General features: G+C 40.9%; 1 protein-coding gene across 1 annotated transcript in view; it reads right to left on the reverse strand.

The window, feature by feature from the left end:
• Positions 1-10753: 10753 nt before the first annotated feature.
• Positions 10754-21334, reverse strand: part of LOC309544971 (tight junction protein 2-like) — a 72711-nt gene continuing 62130 nt past the window's right edge. Inside the window, exons 8-9 of the mRNA XM_082243998.1 lie at positions 15691-15749; positions 10754-10871 (exon numbers count right to left, since the gene is read on the reverse strand). Of these exons, the coding sequence (XP_082100124.1) occupies positions 15697-15749 (53 nt within the window). The 3' untranslated portion in view covers positions 10754-10871; positions 15691-15696. The remainder of the gene's footprint in view (positions 10872-15690; positions 15750-21334) is intronic.

Genomic DNA, 21334 nt, shown 5'->3' on the forward strand with positions numbered 1-21334 from the left:
ACATCCGTTTTTGCTTCAGTTCCGTTTTTTGAAAGGAAGAAAAAATAGGGTTCTCCTCCGTTCAAAAAAACTGAACTGAACTGACAAAAAACGGATGTCAGAGGATGATCATCCGATGACATCCGTATTTACATAGAGATACATTATGTCCGTTTTTCATCCGCAAACGGATGGGATGAAAAACGGACATACGGAACGCCCGTGTGAAAGAGCCCTTAGAGCTATTGGCTCCGAGGACTGGACGACAGACTGTGTGGCTCTCACCTATTACAATCTGGTAAGAGGCAGTGGTGTCGAGAGAGGTCTCTGTGTGTCACTTCCATTCCTACTTATCACATATATATATATATTCACTATCTGGTAAGCATTTGGGACTTAAGGGTGCTGGTGCTTCATACTATCAGCCATCTGGTGACGGTGTGCACTCCTCTGGGTGATGTTATAGTATTCAACAGTATTATGCTATGGAGTGTCAATTTTTCCTTTATATATGACCACCACCTGTGGATGTGAGGATTATCTGAACACATCGATTGAAGGCTGGGTGTACTGATCCGATTTGAGTTTTTGGGCGAACTCCATTCTGCTTTCTGGTAAGGAGATATGAACGTTGGTCTAATCATCTGATACTGGAATCGTATATTTTGGACTGTGCCTGTCATTTGGATACAGACTTGTTACCATTGTGGACTATCAATATTGTGCTTTATCTGACATTTATCTGTAGATTCAGTACTCATTAGCGCAACTTAGCCCTTTACATACTTACTTTGCTTGTCACAATTTAAGTTGCTGCTGTGTTTCAGTAGTTAGCGCAGTTATATTTTCTTTTTACTCAGGGCAACAGGCCAGGTTTGCAAGAAAACTGAAATACATCACAGGTGATATAATTTGCTGCTCAGTGATTGCAGTATTCTAGTCTGCATCTCCCCAAGGTAATACTTAACCACTTGCCGACCGCCACACGACTATTTACGTACAGTCAGCCCCGTACAGGCAAAGTGACGTAGTACTACGTCGCTCGCCTGAGAGCCTCTAGGGGGCGAGCGCGCGCCGCCGGAGGCGCGCTCCCGCTCGTTCCATGACATGTCCGCGCGTGTGACCGGCGGACATCGCGATCTCCCGCTGCAGAGGGAGAAAGGCAGGCGGCTAATGTAAACAAAACCGCCTGTCATTCTCCCTGATCTAACTGCAGAGATCATACGATCCTGCTATGTAGGAACGTATGTCTTTGTGGTTACATCACTAGCCACACCCCTTTACAGTTAGAAGCACGCCCCTAGGGACACACTTAACCCCTGCATCTCCAATAAAGTTAACCACTTCCCTTACAGTGTCATTTTTACAGTAACAGTGCATATGTATAGCACTGATTACTGTAGTAATGTCACTGGTATCCCCAAAAGTTTAAAAAATGTCAGTCAAGGGTCCGATCTGTCCGCCGCAATGTCGCAGTCTCGCAAAAAAAAAAAAAAAAAAAAAAAAAAATCGCAGATCACTGCCATTACTCGTTAAAAAAAAAAACAATACAAATGACAAAAATCTTTCCCTTAGTTAGTAAACGCAATAACTTTTGCGCAAACCAATCAAAATACGCTTATTGCGATTTTTTTTTACCAAACATATGTAGCAGAAAACAAATTGGCCTAAAATGTTAAAAAAAATTAGATTTTTACATTTTTTTGGAGAATTTCATATAAAAAAATGTGAAAAATATTGTTATTTTTTTTTAAATTGTCGCTCTTTTTTTTATAGCGCAAAAAGTAAAAATCGCACAGGTGATCAAATACCACCAAAAGAAAGCTCTGTTTGTGGGAAAAAAGGACATCAATTTCATTTGCGTACAGCGTCGCACGACCACGCAATTGTCCGTTAAAATCACGTAGTGCCGAATCGCAAAATAGGGTCTGGTCAGGAAGGGGGTAAAATCTTCCAGGGCTGAAGTGGTTAAAATCTGGCCTGTTAGTGTGCCCTGAGGACCGAAGTTGAGAAACACTGTCCTAAGGAGTCAGCATACAAAGACATTTTGTACAATTTCATGCTCCTAACTTTGTGGGAACAGTTCGGGGTTGGCCATTCCTGTTCGAACATGACTGTGCACCAGTGCACAAAGCAAGGTCCATAAAGACATGGATGAGTGAGTTTGGAAAGAAGGTCCTGACCTCAACTCGATAGAACACCTTTGGTATAAATTAGAGCACTGACTGCGAGTCCGGACTTCTCTCCAACATCAGTGCCCAACCTCACAAATACACTTCTGGAGAATGGTCAAACATTCCCATAGACACATTCCTAAATCATGTGGATAGCCTTTCCCAGAAGAGATGAAGCCAAGGGTTGGCAAACCCAATATTGAATCCTACAGACAAAGACTGGGATGCTATTAAAGTTAATGTGCGTGTAAAGGCAGGCATCCCAATACTTTATATATATAAATTAATATAGTGGATGTTCTTCCTTTTTTATGTGATGTTACATTTTAATGAGACGGTATTAACCACTTAAGCCCCGGAGGATTTGGCTGCTCAAAGATCAAGGCCTATTTTGCGATTCGGCACTGCATGACTTTGACAGACAATTGCACGGTCGTGCGACGCTGTACCCAAATGAAATTGACGTTCTTTTTTTCCCACAAACAGAGCTTTCTTTTGGTGGTATTTGATCACCTGTGCGATTTTTACTTTTTGCGCTATAAACAAAAAAAAGCGACAATTTTGAAAAATAATATTTTTTACATTTTTTATATGAAATTCCCCCAAAAAAATGTAAAAATCAAATTTTTTAACATTTTAGGCTAATTTGTTTTCTGCTACATATGTTTGGTAAAAAAAAAAAAATCGCAATAAGCGTATTTTGATTGGTTTGCGCAAAAGTTATCGCAGCTACTAACTACGGGAAAGATTTACAGTGCCTTGCGAAAGTATTCGGCCCCCTTGAACTTTGCGACCTTTTGCCACATTTCAAGCTTCAAACATAAAGATATAAAACTGTAATTTTTTGTGAAGAATCAACAACAAGTGGGACACAATAATGAAGTGGAACAAAATTTATTGGATATTTCAAACTTTGTTAACAAATAAAAAACAGAAAAATTGGGCGTGCAAAATTATTCAGCCCCTTTACTTTCAGTGCAGCAAACTCTCTCCAGAAGTTCAGTGAGGATCTCTGAATGATCCAATGTTGACCTAAATGACTAAGGATGATAAATAGAATCCACCTGTGTGTAATTAAGTCTCCGTATAAATGCACCTGCACTGTGATAGTCTCAGAGGTCTGTTTAAAGCGCAGAGAGCATCATGAAGAACAAGGAACACACCAGGCAGGTCCGAGACACTGTTGTGGAGAAGTTTAAAGCCAGATTTGGATACAAAAAGATTTCCCAAGCTTTAAACATCCCAAGGAGCACTGCGCAAGCGATAATATTGAAATGGAAGGAGTATCAGACCACTGCAAATCTAGGAAGATCTGGCCGTCCCTCTAAACTTTCAGCTCATACAAGGAGAAGACTGATCAGAGATGCAGCCAAGAGGTCCATGATCACTCTGGATGAACTGCAGAGATCTACAGCTGAGGTGGGAGACTCTGTCCATAGGACAACAATCAGTCGTATACTGCACAAATCTGGCCTTTATGAAAGAGTGGCAAGAAGAAAGCCATTTCTTAAAGATATCCATAAAAAGTGTCGTTTAAAGTTTTCCACAAGCCACCTGGGAGACACACCAAACATGTGGAAGAAGGTGCTCTGGTCAGATGAAACCAAAATTGAACATTTTGGCAACAATGCAAAACGTTATGTTTGGCGTAAAAGCAACACAGCTCATCACCCTGAACACACCATCCCCACTGTCAAACATGGTGGTGGCAGCATCATGGTTTGGGCCTGCTTTTCTTCAGCAGGGACAGGGAAGATGGTTAAAATTGATGGGAAGATGGATGGAGCCAAATACAGGACCATTCTGGAAGAAAACCTGATGGAGTCTGCAAAAGACCTGAGACTGGGATGGAGATTTGTCTTCCAACAAGACAATGATCCAAAACATAAAGCAAAATCTACAATGGAATGGTTCAAAAATAAACATATCCAGGTGTTAGAATGGCCAAGTCAAAGTCCAGACCTGAATCCAATCGAGAATCTGTGGAAAGAACTGGAAAACTGCTGTTCACAAACGCTCTCCATCCAACCTCACTGAGCTTGAGCTGTTTTCCAAGGAGGAATGGGCAAAAATTTCAGTCTCTCGATGTGCAAAACTGATAGAGACATACCCCAAGCGACTTACAGCTGTAATCGCAGCAAAAGGTGGCGCTACAAAGTATTAACTTAAGGGGGCTGAATAATTTTGCACGCCCAATTTTTCAGTTTTTTATTTGGTAAAAAAGTTTGAAATATCCAATAAATTTCATTCCACTTCATGATTGTGTCCCACTTGTTGATTCTTCACAAAAAATTACAGTTTTTTATCTTTATGTTTGAAGCCTGAAATGTGACAAAAGGTTGCAAAGTTCAAGGGGGCCGAATACTTTCCCAAGGCACTCTAGGTGTAGGTAAATCTAAAGGAAATTGAATAAGAAAATTGTACAGTATAATGCTGGCCATACACTAGCCGAAAGAGCATTTGAAAGGCACTGTATGTCATTTTTATTGTTTTTTTTTTTTTAACTAGGAATATGCGCACTCGCCTCCTAGAGGCTCGTAGGCGAGCGACGTAGCCCTACGTCGCTTTGCCTGTACGGGGCTGACTGCCGCAGTAAATAGTCGCGCAGCGGTCGGCAAGCGGTTAAACGTATGATTTTTATTCACTGTTGTCTCGTGGTGTGCCTATAACGTCCGTCTATTTTGGAGCCCTGTGGGTTGTTTCTTCCCCTTTTTCGGTTTCCACCCTTCTTGTCTGATAATTTTCAATGTGGTACTTCCAAAAATCTTCATCATTTTATTATTGCTGCAGAAAATCACCCTAGTATAGCCAGCCTGCCCATTAATGGTGTGAACTGAGCAATCATGGGATGGCTAAATTTACACAGTGTCCAGAGCTGATCCAAGCGGCTCTGTACTGTGATCCATGTCCGATAAGAGCAGAAAGTCCCAGAAACCGCACATCAGAACAAGACCTACTTTGTGAAAACAAGTGGCAGTCTCAGCCTGGACCCGCGCCAGGCTATGCCCCAAAGCGTTTCACTCCACCCACTGGAGCTTACTCATGGGGATCAATCATAGCGATCATAAATGTAAACAGTGCAGCATTTACATTGGAAAGCCCCTCTTTTCTTTTCACAATGGAGAAAAGAGAAACGTACAGTATGTATGAATAAGTCATTCATTACTTCCAGATAACAGCACAGCTTAGTGGTATCAGCTGCTCACCCCTTACTCTCCTACACATCTGATCTCCAGCTTGTCTTGGACTGCGATCTGTATATTATGCCTTTTCCTTGCTTATCCTGCACATTAGCCCCTTCTTCTCCATCCTCCCACTCTGTGTCCTCTGCATTATGGTATCAGGACAACCCCCCGGACAATATCCCCCCCCGGAATACATTCCCCTGGACATAGGGTTAGAGGGGGGATATTGTCTAGGGGTATATTGTCCAGGGAGGATATTGTCCGGGGGGGATGTTGTCCAGGGGGGATATTGTCCTAGAATCCTACATTATACCACTTTACCTCCGCCTCCCTTTGCGCATGACCTGTAATCACTGTATCTAGTGCATCATTACCAAGCTTCATATTTTAACACCTTAATACCGGAATGTTTCTTAATTTCCCCAAAAAATGAAAGGATCTTGGGTCTTTCCAAAACGGGGTAGATTTGGGGGTGTTTGCACTGTCTTATTTCAACAGGGTTCACAACAGAAAGTGTGATTTTTTTTGTCCTTTCATATATTACAAAAAAAAAACCCATTGATTATTAAAAGAGGCACTTCACCCTCCCTAGAAATTTTGAGGGCACACAAGTTGTTCCTGTATGTAATTAAAAAAAATACATACCTATTGGTCCATGGAGTTCAGCATTGTCCTTCTTACAGTAGGGTGACCAGACATCCCCGGACTGAGGACACTGTCCCCGGATTGCAGAGGTGGCGCTAGGTGCAGGGCCGATTCTGGGTGGGTGCTAAAGCAGAGGGAGGCACCGAAGCCACTGGCATACCAACAGGGGGCACCTTTACAGAAAGTCCCGCCTCCTGGTTTGGCTCCTTTGATAGACAGTACACTTGTCCAATGCAGGGACATGTGCTATCTTATTATAGGTAGAAGCCAATCCAGGAGGCGGGACTTGTGTGATGGCAGGCGTCCGGCGATTCAAGTTAAACCTGACAGGCGACGCTGGCCTCTGTGATGATTCAGCCAGCTCTTCTATTCTCTCTGATCCTCCGCACTGGTTAGGCTGCATTTGATGACTGACACTGGTCAGGCTGCATTGGATGATGGGCACTCGTGAGGCTGCATTGCTGGGCACTGTTTAGGCTTCATTGGATGATGGGCACTGGTGAGACTGAATTGCTGGGCCCTGGTCAGGCTGTATTGGATGAGCCCTGGTCAGGCTGCATTGGACGGGCACCGGTCAGGCTGCAGTGGATGGGTACCAGTCAGGCTACATTGGATGGGCACTACTGAGCTCTGCATTCTTTATGCAGCGCATTCCTGAGCTCTGCATGCTTTATGCAGCGCACTCCTGAGCCCTGCATTCTTTATGTAGCGAGCTCCTTAGCTCTGCATTCTTTATTGAACACACTACTGAACTCTACACACTGTTTTTTCTCTATCTTCATAACATTTGGTAGTCATATTTCAAAAAGTTCTAAGAAATGTTTTTTTTTTAATCTCATGGACGAAATAACGTATGAATCATACAAACATATACCACATACAGAAAGCATGTTAATTTGTTTGCACCTGCCCAAACTGTTATAAAAGGGATTGTAAAGTCGTCCAACATTTCAAACTTACCTGCTCTGTGCAGTTGGTTTTGCACAGAGTGCCTCAGATCCTCCTCTTCTCGTGTCCCATTTCTGTGCTCCTGGCCCCTTCCTCCTCTTGAGTGCCCCCACAGCAAGCAACTGTGTAGCTGAGACACAGAGCTGAATATCTATAGAAGGTCCCAGTTAACAGTGCACGTCAGAGCACAAACCATGAAGTCCAAGGAATTGCCTGTAGACCTCCAAGTACAGGATTGTATCAAAGCACAGATCTGGGGAAGGGTATAGAAACATTTCTGCAGCATTGAAGGTCCCATTGAGCACAGTAGCCTCATCATCCGTAAATGGAAGTTGGAACTACCAGGACTCTTCCTAGAGTGGCCTGCCCAGCCAAACTGAGCTATGGGGGGGGGGGGGCCTTAGACAGGCAGGTTACTCTGACAGAACTCCAGCATTTCTCTTTGGAGAACCTTCCAGAAGAACCACTATCTCTGTAGTACTCCACCAATCAGGCCTGTATGGTAAAGTGGCCAGACAGAAGCACATGACAGCCCACCTGGATTTTGCTAAAAGGCACCTGAAGGACTTCTCAGACAACGAGAAACAAAATTCTCTGGTCTGATGAAACAAAGATAGAACTCTTTGGTCTGCATGGCACGCATCATGTCTGGAGGAAACCAGGCAATGCTCATCACCTGCCCAATATCATCCCTTCAGTGAAGCATGGGGGTGGCAGCATCATGCTGTGGGGATTTTTCGCAGTGGCAGGAACTGGGAGACTAGTTAGGGAAAGATGAATGCAGCAATTTACAGAGACATTCTTGATGAAAACCTGCTCCAGAGCACTCTGGACCTCAGACTGGGACGAAGGTTCATCTTCCAAAAATACAACAACCCTAAGTACACAGCCAAGATAACAAAGGAGTGGCTACGGGACAACTCTGTGAATGTCCTTGAGTGGCCCAGCCAGAGCCCAGACTTAAACCCAATTGAACATCTCTGGAGAAATCTGAAAATGGCTGTGCATCAATGCTCCCCATCCAAGCTGATGGAGCATGAGAGGTTCTGCAAAAAGGAACAGAATGGGAGAAACTACCCAAAACAAGGTGTGCCAAGCTTGTAGCATCATACCAAAAGATTGGAGGCTGTAATTGGTGCCAAAGGTGCATCAACAAAGTATTGAGAAAGGCTGTGAATACTTATGTACATGTGCTTTTTTATGTTTCGTTTTTTTTATTTTTAATAACATTTGCAAAGCCTTCAAACTTGTTTCACATGGTCATTATGGGGTATAGTTTGTAGAATTTTTAGAAAAAATAATGAATTTAATCAATTTTGGAAAAAGGCTTGTAGCATATCAAAATGTGGAAAAAGTGAAGCGCTATGAATACTTTCCAGAGAAATTGCATGTTTGTGTTCAGCAGTTAGTAAAGTCAGTAAAATTGACAATTTGTCAGACTTACAAAGAGTACAAATCATTGTGCCCATTTAGCTAGAGCCAAACTGTTTAGTTTTCAAAAGCAACACTCATAAAAACCACTGCTACAATACACCGACATATAACCTTGTCAGTATAAAGACATGTTTCTTCAGTGTAGTCTATAAAAATAAAATTAGGCCCTATAATACTGATGTTTACATTCTGGACATTCCTTTATTTTTATTTCACCCATAGTTAAATATTAATTGTAAAGTACATTTTAAAGTACTTTTTTGTAAAAGTCCATACTTACTGTGCACCTGCCTAACAGTATGCTCAATACCCCGTGATGTGCATACTTTGATTTGCCATTTCTCGGTGTATAAACTTTGGAAAACAACCCCTTAACAATTTAAAAAATAAACATACTTCTGACTGAAGCACTTAAAAGCCCAACTCTGTACTAGGTATTCCATGGAATCTCCCTTGACTGTTGGCTGATGTCACTGCCTGCAGTGGGAAAACTGGGTGAATGTTGATTGTGTTTTCATTTTACTACAGCATTTTGGCAAAGTCCAAAAAATCAAACCTTGCTTGGTATTACAATGTTCACTTTAGGAAAATAGTTTTAGCCTGAAGCTGGGCTTTAAGCAGAACTTCAAGCAAAAGCTAAATGCACAACAACATTTGTGCAATTTTACCAGACAAAAAATGTATGAATTTATCTATTCTTGTAGTTCACACAAATCATACCGCACAACCCAAAAACAGATACACTTATTTCTTGGATCAGCAATTCTGTTTCCTGTGTGTCATATTTGCCTCCAGCCTGTTTGTTGGACATTGAATCGGTAACATTAGCAGTAAGGTCATTCAGAAAGCAGTAAATCTGGACCAGTAATATTAAAACTGAATCTAGAGGAAGTAAAATGTGGCAGAGTTGTGTAAATCACAAGACTGGTTTGTCATAACTACACAACTATGGCAGGTAAAACCGTTAAAAGGAGGTTGTAAACCCTTACATATATCCAGTGGAGAGACTGGGCTAAGGTGATACACAAATGAACTAAATCCTCCTACATAGGTTGTACCTGTTCATCTGCAGCCATTTGTCATGTACAGCCTTGTAAAACTCTGAGATAGAAAGGAATTTTCAGAGACCCACAAAGTAGGGGGTGGAGAACTGAAACTATACATTGTACAAGAGCTCTGAGAGCTGATTGGAGGGAAGGGACACATCCCCTCATCGCACGCAGGAAGGATGCAGTTGAGGTTCTCAATCACAGGCTGTATGCTGAAGCTCTTCTCTCCATCACCCTTTTCTCTCTTGGTGTTGGGAAACCCTTTAGGGTTATGAGGCAGCAGAGAGAGATCACACTCAGTGCTTTGTTCATATTCCATGTGCATGTGCATTTAGCGGTTTGTCTGTAGTTCTAGTTTAAGTATTCCATATACACATTAGTGTATCTTGCCTCAAAGTTAGAAATATTCAAATTTCAACTGAATAAAATATGTTTAAAGAAAAATATATGAAGAGTGACTATTCTGAGATAACATTTGAAATACAGACGAAATACCAGCAAATTAGCTGACACGGGGTAATCATCTTATCAAAATGCTAAAGCAGCTGGCACCAGAATACAGAAAAAAACAGCAATATTTTACATCTGCTTTGTTAGATTTGCCTGCAAAATTCAGTAAATAAATTGAGGTACTATTTTAACACATAGCTCCTTCTTGTACTACTAGGCAGACATAATGCTATTCTATATCTCATAACACACAGGAAAGTTGGGCTGAGTAAGATTTTATTTTTTAGGGATTTTGCTTTCAATCTATGTAAGACGGACATGTGAAATGCATATAAAATGAGATCTGTTTGACGTTAGGCCTATGACTCACTTGTCAGCAAATATAACTGCTAGAACTTTCTCATCTACACCATTTCCTTATTTCTCTAAGCAGCAAGGTGCCCCTACATTGCAACAAGTAAAAGCTGTTTTTTAAATTTTTGTGTCAATTGGGTCACCAGTGGTAGTATCACTTCTGTGATGAGGCTCTTCGCGACATGTTTGACAGCAAATATTGAAGGCCACAGAACATTTTGTATTCTCAGTGGGGCAATGTACAGTATAGCATTGTGAAATTTACTAAATTGGAGTTGCTGGGAAATGGTAGTGGATTAATCAGAATAAAATAATTGGAATGCTTTTTTCTGGACACTTTTTACCTTCAGCTTAAACTTGCTCCACACACAAAGATACATACAGCCTAGAAAGTTAAACCCTGCTAGGATTTTTATTAAGAATCCCCAAACATTCTATAATCATGCATATTTCCCATTTTCTAGGTGTGATTTTTGACATAGTCTTTTCACTTTGGTTATACATTTCTGCAAATTAAAGTTTAATAACAAAGATATGTTTGTTAAGAAGTAGTCTTTAATGTAATACAAAATACAAATATTTTGTGTGTTCAAGTACATGTACATCTTTGGTTAGCAAAAGAGAAAATTTGATCTCGAACCCACAACAATGACCTGCAAAACAAAAAAAAAAAAAAAAAAAGAAAATGAATAAAGCAATTTAGCAGGAAGAAAAAAAAATGTAAGAGAAAAAAAAGTCACAGTTTCCAATTTAAGGCTCAGGTCACACTAGTAGGCCTTTCAGTGCAACTTTGGGGAACGACTTTGATGTGACTTTTTACACTGTGGCATTAAAGTCGTAACAAATTTGGACCAAAGTAGTGCAGGAACCTTTTTCTAAAGTTGGACAGGCTTGTGTAGTATCAGTGTAGTATCAGTTAAGACAGCTCTCTTGGGAAACATTGAATTTCACAAGTCGGATCCTATGTCTCATCAGCGTGAACCAAGCCTTAGCAGATGGACAAGTTTATGATGCCTCAAATGTCACTACTATAGGCTCCTGTAGTTAATGTTGACTTCAAACCATTATTATTTTATTTTATTTTACTTCACACAGTGGGTAATTCTAGAAAATATTTGGCCCCTAATTATATGCATAAAAAAAAAAAAACCTTATTAAGCATGTATTTGGATTAAAATTTTCAGTAAACTACAAAGCCTTTCAACTCAAATATCCTTTACAGTCAGGGAAAAAAGTATTTGATCCCTTGCTGATTTTGTACGTTTGCCCACTGAAAAAGAAATCAATGGTCTATAATTTTAAATGGTAGGTTTATTTTAGTGAGAGACAGAACAACAAACAAAATCCAGAAAAACACCTTTCAAAAAAGTTATAAATGGATTTGCATTTTATTGAGTGAAATAAGTATTTGAACCCTTTGCAAAACATGACTTCGTACTGGTGGCAAAACCCTTTTTGGCAGTTACAGAGGTCAGACATTTCTTGTAGTTGGCCACCAGGTTTTCACACATCTCAGGAGGGATTTTGTCCCATTCCTCTTTGCAGATCCTCACCAAGTCAATAAGGTTTCAAGGCCGACGTTTGGTAACTCGAACCTTCAGCTCCCTCCACATATTTTTTATGGGATTAAGGTCTGGAGACTGGCTAGGCCAATCCAGGACCTTAATGTGCTTCTTCTTGAGCCACTCCTTTGTTGCCTTGGCCATGTGTTTTGGGTCATATTCATCCTGGAATACCCATCCCCAACCCATTTTTAATGCCCTAGCTGAGGGAAGGAAGTTGTCATCCAAGATTTGATAGTACATGGCTCAGTCCATCATCCTTTTGATGCGGTGACGTTGTCCTGTCCCTTAGCAGAAAAAACACCCCCAAAGCATAATGTTTCCACCTCCATGTTTGATGGTGTTCTTGGGGTCACAGGCAGCATTCCTCCTCCAAACACGGCAACTTAAGGCCAAATAGCTTGATTTTGGCTTCATCTGACCACAACACTTTCATCCATTTCCTCTCTGAATAATTCAGATGTTCATTAGCAAACTTCAGATGGGCCTCTACGTGTGCTTTCTTGAGAAGGGGGACCTTCTGGGCACTGCAGAATTTCAGTCCTTGATGGCGTAGTGTGTTACCAATTGTTTTCTTGGCAACTATGGTCCCAGCTGCCTTGAGATCAGTGACAAGATTCTCCTGTGTAACTCTGGGCTGATTCCTCACCGTTCTCTTGATCATTGAAACTCCACGAGGTGAGATCGTACATGACCGAGGGAGATTGACAGTTATTTTGGGTTTTTTCCATTTGCTAATATTTGCACCCTCTCACCAAGCTGCTTAGGGATGGTCTTGTAGCCCATCCCAGCCTTGTGTAGGTCTACAATCTTGTCCCTGACATCCTTGGACAGGTCTTTGGTCTTGGCCATGGTGGAGAGATTGGAATCTGATTGATTGCTTCTGTGGACAGGTGTCTTTTATATAGGTAACAAGCTGAGATAAGGAACACTCCCTTTAGGAGTGCTCCTAATCTCAGCTCCTTACCTGTATATAAGACACCTAAGAGCCAGAAATCTTGCAGATTGATAGGGGATCAAACACTTACTTTATTCAATAAGATGCAAATATCAAAAGGTTCCTGCGAGCTACTACTACTTCAATCAAGCCAGCTGCAAGCACTGATCACCATCTCATTCTAAAGTGTATAGTTCCATAATAAAACAAACCTTAGTGCTGCGCTAAATAAGATCATATAAAACAATCAAACAAATAAATGATAACAGCTGTTAGAACCTCAGTTGTGACAAGTGTGCTATACTAGAGGTAACGTGTGAATTAATAATATTTGTGATATAATTAAATGCTTCTTTTAAAAAACAAAGTCCACAACTATGCAAATTTTATGTAAATATATTGTGATGAACCTCCCCGCCACCGAGATCCGTGTTGTACATTTATTTCTTGATTGTTTTATATGATATTAATTAGCGCAGCACTAAGATTTGTTTTATTATAGCAAATTAATTTATAACTTTTTTAAATGTGTTTTTCTGGATTTTTTAGTTGTTATTCTGTCTCTCACTGTTAAAATAAACCTACCATTAAAATTCTAGACTGATCATTTCTTTGTCAGTGGGCAAACGTTCAAAATCAGCAGGGGATCAAATACTTTTTTTCCTCACTGTACATACGAGTTGTTAAAGTAGTTAAAAAATATGTTAAACAAACAGTAGTTCAAAGAAATACAAGTAGGTGCAGTATATATTCCTTATTCTTATTTTATTGAGGTGCCATAGTTTTACTCAAGATATGATAGGTAGAAGCGTTTCACTGGTAAAATGCTCAAATCATAACCCTCTTTTCCTGAGATTCTAAAACATTAAACAATCAAAATAATGTTATTCTGTCAATGCTTTTGTTGAGAATTGCTCTATATATGGGGCAACAAAATAATCGCTCTCTCTACTGCTTTGTTAAATCTAATGTAAAGTTTGCAGATTCCATTCATTAGTTAAATGCATCTCCACCTACACACGTTCTGTATCTGCTAGAGATCGCCCGATTATCAGCAACACCAATATATCAGGGGCCGATAAGCACTTTCCCCCGATATATCGGAATCGGCCCCGGAGGTTACCGATATTGCCGATATTTAGGGAAAGTGCATGTACCAGAGTGATGCCTGCAGCTAGAGGCATCACCCCGGTTACTGGTGTCCATAGCCGACTGTCAGCTGACTTGTAATAACCACCGATGCGGCTTAGAAGCCGCTCAGCTCTCATTACAAGGAGCGGGAGGGGACATCTCCCCACCTGCCATGGCTCACCCGGGTCTCCCGTCCCACCGGGAGACTCGGGCATCCTACCTCCACCGCTGCCGAAGAGAAGACCCGGTGTAGCATGAAAAGGTGTCCCCGTGAAAGCTGGTGTCCCTGCCGCAAGTGCGCATGCGCCGGTCTCCATGTAAAAAACCTGGAAGTGATGTGATGACATCACTTCCAGCTACTCGGCGCCGAATAAAAAAAAACTGACAGCATTAAAAACAGCCAAACTTGGCGTTTTGAATGCTTTTCAGTGCGAAGGAGGGTTTTGGGGTCTTTTAGACCCCCAGATCCCTCCACAAGGAGTACCTGAAGAAAAAAAAAATGTTTTTACATGTCCGAAAATATTGGCCGATACCGATCTCCGATGACCAAAATATCGGTATCGGCATTAAAAAAACAATAGTATCGGCACAAAAAAAAGGGTTTAATTTGCTTTGTTATACAGTTGTATAATTTTCCTAATAATTATTCTGGATGTTAGCAGTTACGTGGATTGACTTATATTTACAGCCTGGTTCATCACCACGATGTTCCTGAATTTGTGATAAAGGCATAATTTTAAAGGATCTTTAGGTTGCTCATTTCTTTTAAAGAAAGAAATGCACTTTAGAAGACCACCACACTAAATTAAAATAGTTTGTCAGGTTGAAAAAAGTCATTTTAGTTGAACCAATAAAAAAAAGAAAAAATAATTACAATTCCATATACACAATCCTATACCCACAGTTAAACCAGAGGAGGGCAAAAAACCCCATCAAAGCATGATCTAATTTGTTCCAGAAGGGGAAAAAAAAAAATTCCTTCCAGTTCCCAGAGAAGCAATCAGATATTTCCTGGATCAACTTTACCTATAAATGGTAATACCCAGTTATATTATGTACATTTAGGAAAGAATCCAGGCCTTTTTAAAGCAATCTATTGAGCTGGCCAGAACCAGCTCTTGAGGGAGTCCATTTCGCATTTTCACAGCTCTTACTGTAAGGAAACCTTTCCGTATTTGGAGATTAAATTATTTTTTCATCTAGATGTAAAGAGTGCCCCCTTCACGCCTAAGGGTAAAACACGTTAACAAATGTACAATTTGCAAAAATGTGCTTAGGCATTAGTAAAACTGTACATCCACTATAAAATACCAAAAACTATTGGGACACCTGCCTTTACATGCACATGAACTTTAATAGCATCCCAGTCTTGGTCTGTAGGGTTTAATATTGACTTAAAACGATAACCCTGGTACTGACCTAGGTCAAACAATCTAGGTATTTTTTTTCCTTAATTTTCTATTTTTTTTTTCACTCTACAAGGAAAGAGATACAATGCATCTTTCCTCTCAATTCAGAGAGAAAGAAACACAGGGGTGGGCTTCACAGTGACTGATCACTATCATAGCCAATGAGAGGCTATCACAGCCATCAGGTGACCCAGAACCTGGAGTTAGTACAGGACCTGGGGTTTCCTGTAAGACCCCGATCTCTGTTTCGGGAGTGTGCTGTGTGGCACAAGAAAGATACACCTATATGTAGCCGCACGGAAAAAAAGCCCAGCGGGGCAGCATACATGCGTACTGTTGAAACGGTTAAGTTATAGATGTATAGAAAAACAAACCATTTTAATTGTTTCCACAGCTCTTATCCTGTGCCTGTCAGCAATGTTGAAGTACAAACCTTTGTTTATTGCTCCTTGGACCTAGGATTTCTTCTTCTGTTTGAATAGGGAGGATCATCTAAAAAGGGAAAAATAAAAAAGTTTAAAAAAATTATCGAACCCAAAACACATTTGTACAAACGTGTATACTTAAACGTTCATTACTGTATAGAGCAGAGTTAGCATAACGTTTGAGAACTTCTACAGTGAGGGGAAAAAGTATTTGATCCCCTACTGATTTTATACGTTTACCCACTGACAAAGAAATGATCAGCCTATAATTTTAAAGGTAGGTTTATTTCAACAGTGAGAGAGAGAGAACAACAAAAAAAATCCATAAAAATGCTTTTCAAAACGGTTATAATTGGATTTGCATTTTAATCAGTGAAATAAGTACTGGGGGGAAGGAGGTTCTTACCCAAGATTTGACAGGACATGGCCCCACGTCCATCGTCCCTTTGATGCGGTGAAGTTGTCCTGTCCCCATAGCAGAAAACCCCCCCAAAAAAATGTTTTCACCTCTATGGTTGGCGGTGGGGATGGTGTTCTTGGGGTCATAGACAGCATTCCTCCTCCTCCAAATATGGCAACACTTCCACCCAGTTCTCCTCTGAATCATTAAGATATTCATTAGCAAACTTCAGACGGGCCTGTACATGTGCTTTCTTGAGCAGGGGACCTTGCGGGCGCTGCAGGCTTTCAGTCCATCACGGTGTATTGTTGTTACCAATTGGTTTTCTTGGGGACTTAGGTCCCAGCTACCTTAAGATCATTGACAAGATTCTCCCGTGTAGTTCTGGGCTGATTCCTCACTGTTCTCATGTTCATTGAAACTTCACGAGGTGAGATCTTTCATTGAGCCCCAGACCGAGGGAGATTGACTAATTTCGGGTTTCTTCCATTTCTGAATAAATCGCACAAACTGTTGTCACCCTCTCACTAAGCCGTTTGGTGATGGTCTTGTAGCCCATTCCTGCCTTGTGTAGGTCTACAATCTTGTTCCTTGGACAGCTCTTTGGTCTTGGCCATGGTGAAGAGATTGGAATCTGATTGATTGCTTCTGTGGACAGGTGTTTTTTATACAGGTAACAAACAGATTAGGAGCACTCCTTTAAGAGAGTGCTCCTTATCTCAGCTCGTTACCTGTATAGAAGACATCTGGGAGCCAGATATCTTTCTGATTGATAGGGGATCAAATACTTATTTCACTGATTAGAATGCAAATCAAATTATAACTTTTTTTGTAAAGCATTTTTCTGGATTGTTTTGTTATTCTGTCTCTCACTGTTGAAATAAACATATCATTAAAATTATAGACTGATCATTTCTTTGTCAGTGGGCAAATGCAGAAAATCAATAGGGTATCAAATACTTTTTTCCCCTCACTGTAACTTGTCATCTAAACTATACACAGTACTCCCCTCTGTCTGGGGCCTGTAAAATCCAGATCTTGCTCTCCCAGAAGTCTGTCTACACGCTACAATTTTTTTTTTTTGTTCAACCCGGCGGGACAGATCGCTGTACCAACACAAGCAATGTTAGTACATCAATCTCCACTGCTGTGCTATTGTGTTCTGACAGGGGGGGGGCAACCCGCCTCCAAGACACACTGATAAGCGCTGGCAGCCGGTGAGACCAGCTTCTGTTGGACAAGGAGCTATAACACATGGTTCCGAAAGCCGGCTAGTTTCTGCCAATCCAACCATCAAACTGCAGATTTAGGTGTCGGGACTTTGATTCATATGAAAACATTCACAGTACCAGAATCAGCACAAACACAACCCTTACAGAAGTCTCCCTGATTTGCATACACCTGTCTTGGAGTTATCAACCCTCACTGCAGTTTTTATAATATAATAAGATACAGGGGGTTGATTTACTAACAGAAAAAAGACTGAAGACTTTGCAAGGGGAGATGCACTTTGCATAAGAAAATGTGAATGAAATTTGACTTTTCAAAGAATGCCCAATCAGGTGCAAGGGAAAAAAAACAACAACATTTCTCACATACATGTAAATATCAGCATTTTTTTTTTTGCTAGGAAATTTCTTAGAACCGCCAAAACAAGATGGATTTTCTGAAAGCAAAGTATCTGGAGAATAAAATGATGGGTGTTGAAATTTCTTTAGGTCACACGGTATTTGCGCCGCAGTTTAATAAATGCAAATTTTCAGTAAAAATTAAAATTTTAATGAATCGTGCACACAAAACACAATATAATATTTATTGGCAAAATATAAAAGAAGATATAAAGAGATGCCCAACATGTTATTCTTTAACATTTTTTTTTATTTTTGCAAATTAACTTTAAGGAAAGTTATTCTGAAATTGTTTTGAAACAGGTTGCCGCCCCCCCCCCCCCACCCCACATGACATCTTTTTCCTGTCCTCGTCTATGCTCCATCCACTCACACATGCTGCTTTCTGCTTCCTGTCCTGAGGCTGCCTGATCACCCCAGCTACCACACTTCACTCCTTGAAGCAGCAACTTTGTCTTGGGATCCTGGAAGCGCCCTACTCCCAGCTGCAGATGCACCAATGACTGTAATGCATGAGATCATCCACACATTGCGTTGCCAAATATTGTGTGCTGTGTCCACCTCTCCACCTTGCTAAACTTTGATTGGCTCCTCCTTGCTGGCTCTCTTCGCTATTGCAGGTGCCATCCAGACTATATCCAGTGTATCCATTTTGACAGTTTCCTTGGGGTCCTCCCCGCCTGGTATTACTTTTGAGAACCATGATGAACATAATTCGTCTTATTTTATGTGAGTTGCCAATTGTGTTCCTTTAATAAATGTTTACACACCCACTACACTTAGTCTGCTCACTTTGATCTTTTTGTTTGTTGCTTAGAGATCTCTTCAGGCTCTCAGAAGTGCTGCATTAAGTGCGCTGGATTGGATTCTTCAGGGGTTCCTAAAGCCATAGGATTTATCCTAAGGATTTGGACCACACTGTACACTTTCCTTCAATGTAGCTGGTCTTAGCTCAGGCTGCACCCTTTGCGTCAGATTAAACATTTTTATTGCAGAAATAGGGTATGGGTGTCTGAGAAGGAATACGCATCAACCAGGTGGTGACCATCATGCAACTAAGTCCTCGTAGCAAAATGGTGTGAGGAAGCGCCCCCAGTACCTTTTTAAGGGTAAAAATCGCAGTAAAGTCACGACCTATAGTACAATGTAACATCTGGTCATTCACCTGAGACTAAGCTCTGATTGGTTGAACTTTAGCAACAAGTTTCCTGATACTTTCCAGATATAAACACATACTATGCAGAGCACACATTCTTAGTATAAAGCATGTAAAAAAAATGTTGCCTTATTTTTGCCATGGGACTTCAAACAGTCAAAGAAAACAGGAAGTCCCTGTCTTACCTATCCAGCTTGTTGGGTCACTATATAGGGTCTGTCACAGTTGGTATAAACCAGAAGAGGTCTTCAGGTCTGGGCTCCATAGGGATGGACCACAACCATGGACCTGTAAAGCAATCCTTTGGCTAACAACACGCATTGCATCAAGTGCCAAGGTGAGTGCCCATACTCGATCCAGTGCTTGAATAAATATTACAGACCATCTTCATGATGTGGGGTCTGGGTAGGTCTCCCAAAGTTTTACCATGGTTGTATAGATCTGCCTGCATTGCTTCTATTGTTGTATTAGAAGACAGTGAAGAATTGCTTAAAGAATTCCAAGTAAAATATTAAACTAATAAGCAAAGAGTCATTTCTCCGTAAGGGAGAAGTTGTTCATTTAAACCTTATGATACTACCTAGAACACATTTCCTGTCAGCTCACTCCACTATATCTGGGGAGAAAGCCATGTTTGCCAGCCAGGCAGTGCTTCAAACAGGTCTACTATTGTTCATCTTCATTACATTAGGGCTAATAGGAATAGTAGTTTACACAAGAAATACAAAAGGATACTTAATTTCTGCAGATCAGCAGGTACTTTCAGTATTTTACTGAAAATGCAAAAAAACCCCCCAAAAAAACAAAATACATTCTGCCACATTCTAAACCCAATCTATCTGACCCTGCAAAGCACAAATCACTGTGCTTACATATTCTGCAGCCAATCGGGTCCAGTCTTCAGCGGCGCAAGCTGTGTGCAGAAGAGGACCGACAACGGCTGAGAAATGGCTGGGAAGTGAAGTCACCCATAGTTACTATGGGGCTTTCATTGTCAGCTGCCTCTCTTGCACCCGCCTCCATGCTGAAGCTGCTGCTGCCAGCTGATGATGGGACTGGACCAAATCGGGTGTAAAATAGGCAAGCATAGTGATTTTTGCTTTACAGGGTTAGATAGATTAGGGTTAAAATGTGTCAGAGAAAAAGGTCAGAAGGTTTTTTTTTTCATCTTAATGCATTCCATGCATTGGCTGAGACAGAGCAGCTGTGCCATTGGCTCCCGCTGCTGTCAAAGTCAGTTAGCCAATAAGGGGAGAGAGGGGGCGGGGCCGAATGGCAGCTCTGTGTCTGAATGGACACACAGTGCTGAAGCTCAGCTCGGGTGCTCCCATAGCAAGCTGCTTGCTGTGGGGGTACTTGACAGGAGGGAGGGGCGAGGAGCAGTGAAAAGGGATATGCTTGTTATTTTAGGGAAAAAAAAAAAAGACTTTACAATCACTTGAGGCTACGTTCACATCTAGGTGTTGCTATATTTACAGGCATTTTTGCTGCGTTTTTGTGCAGGCATTTTTAGGGTGATAAGTGAAATGAAAAAATATAAAAATGCCTGAAACCTGCCAAAAAATAAGCTCATGTACTTTTTTGAGCAAAAGGGCATTTTGCTTAAGGTGACAGAATGCTCAGATGTGAATAGGGGCCATCTAAATGTGGGATTTGTCTTGTTGGGCATTTTTAGAGCTGAGGCTTAGAATAGAAAATTGCCTAGTTATGAATGCAACTTGAAAATTGGATAAGCCATAACATTTATGTCTGTGTGCCCTGTGTTTCCTTCCCTCTTCAAAGGCTAAACCTGTCCGTTTTTTTTTTTTTTTTTGCTGTCCCAAGGGATATTTTTTGGCTTCAATTACTGTTCTTGGGATGCACTAGAAAGTGGGAATACAACTCTCCAAAGTGAGATGAATTGCCCACTTGGACAGGTGTCCTTTTGTAAGATTTTGCCTCACCTTTTGTTTCAGTGACAACTGTACAATTTTGAATTTCCTGTCAATTTTTGTCTTTGTGGAAATGGTCACCAAGACAAATAGAGTAAATCTGCACAGCAAGGGCACAATCACCAATAAAAACATGACAGATATGCCAACCCTGCCCAATAATTAAACCAGTGGTTCTTAACCTTGTTGGAGGTACTGAACCCCACCAGTTTCATATGTGCATTCACCGAACCCTTCTTAATTGGAAAAAAAGAATATGTTTTTTTCAAATTCAAAACATAGGTATATATTTATACAGAGGTGCACAAAATGAACAAAACCATTAAAGAACAAAACCATTAAGAGTGTTTCACCAATGGTGTGTGGTTTGCCCTGCTTTGCGATCAGGTAAGCAACTTCGTACGATGCTATGAGGATCAGTTTGTTGATGGGTACAAAGCCGAGAACAGGCAGACTAGCCTTTTCATCGAATCTGGCTCTCCTCACCTTGAATTCAGCGAGTGTTGTGTTCTTGTATTTTCCATCTCCATGCCGCTT

Source organism: Pelophylax lessonae (genome assembly GCF_965119305.1).
Source record: "Pelophylax lessonae genome assembly, chromosome: 1".
Lineage (NCBI taxonomy): Eukaryota > Metazoa > Chordata > Amphibia > Anura > Ranidae > Pelophylax > Pelophylax lessonae.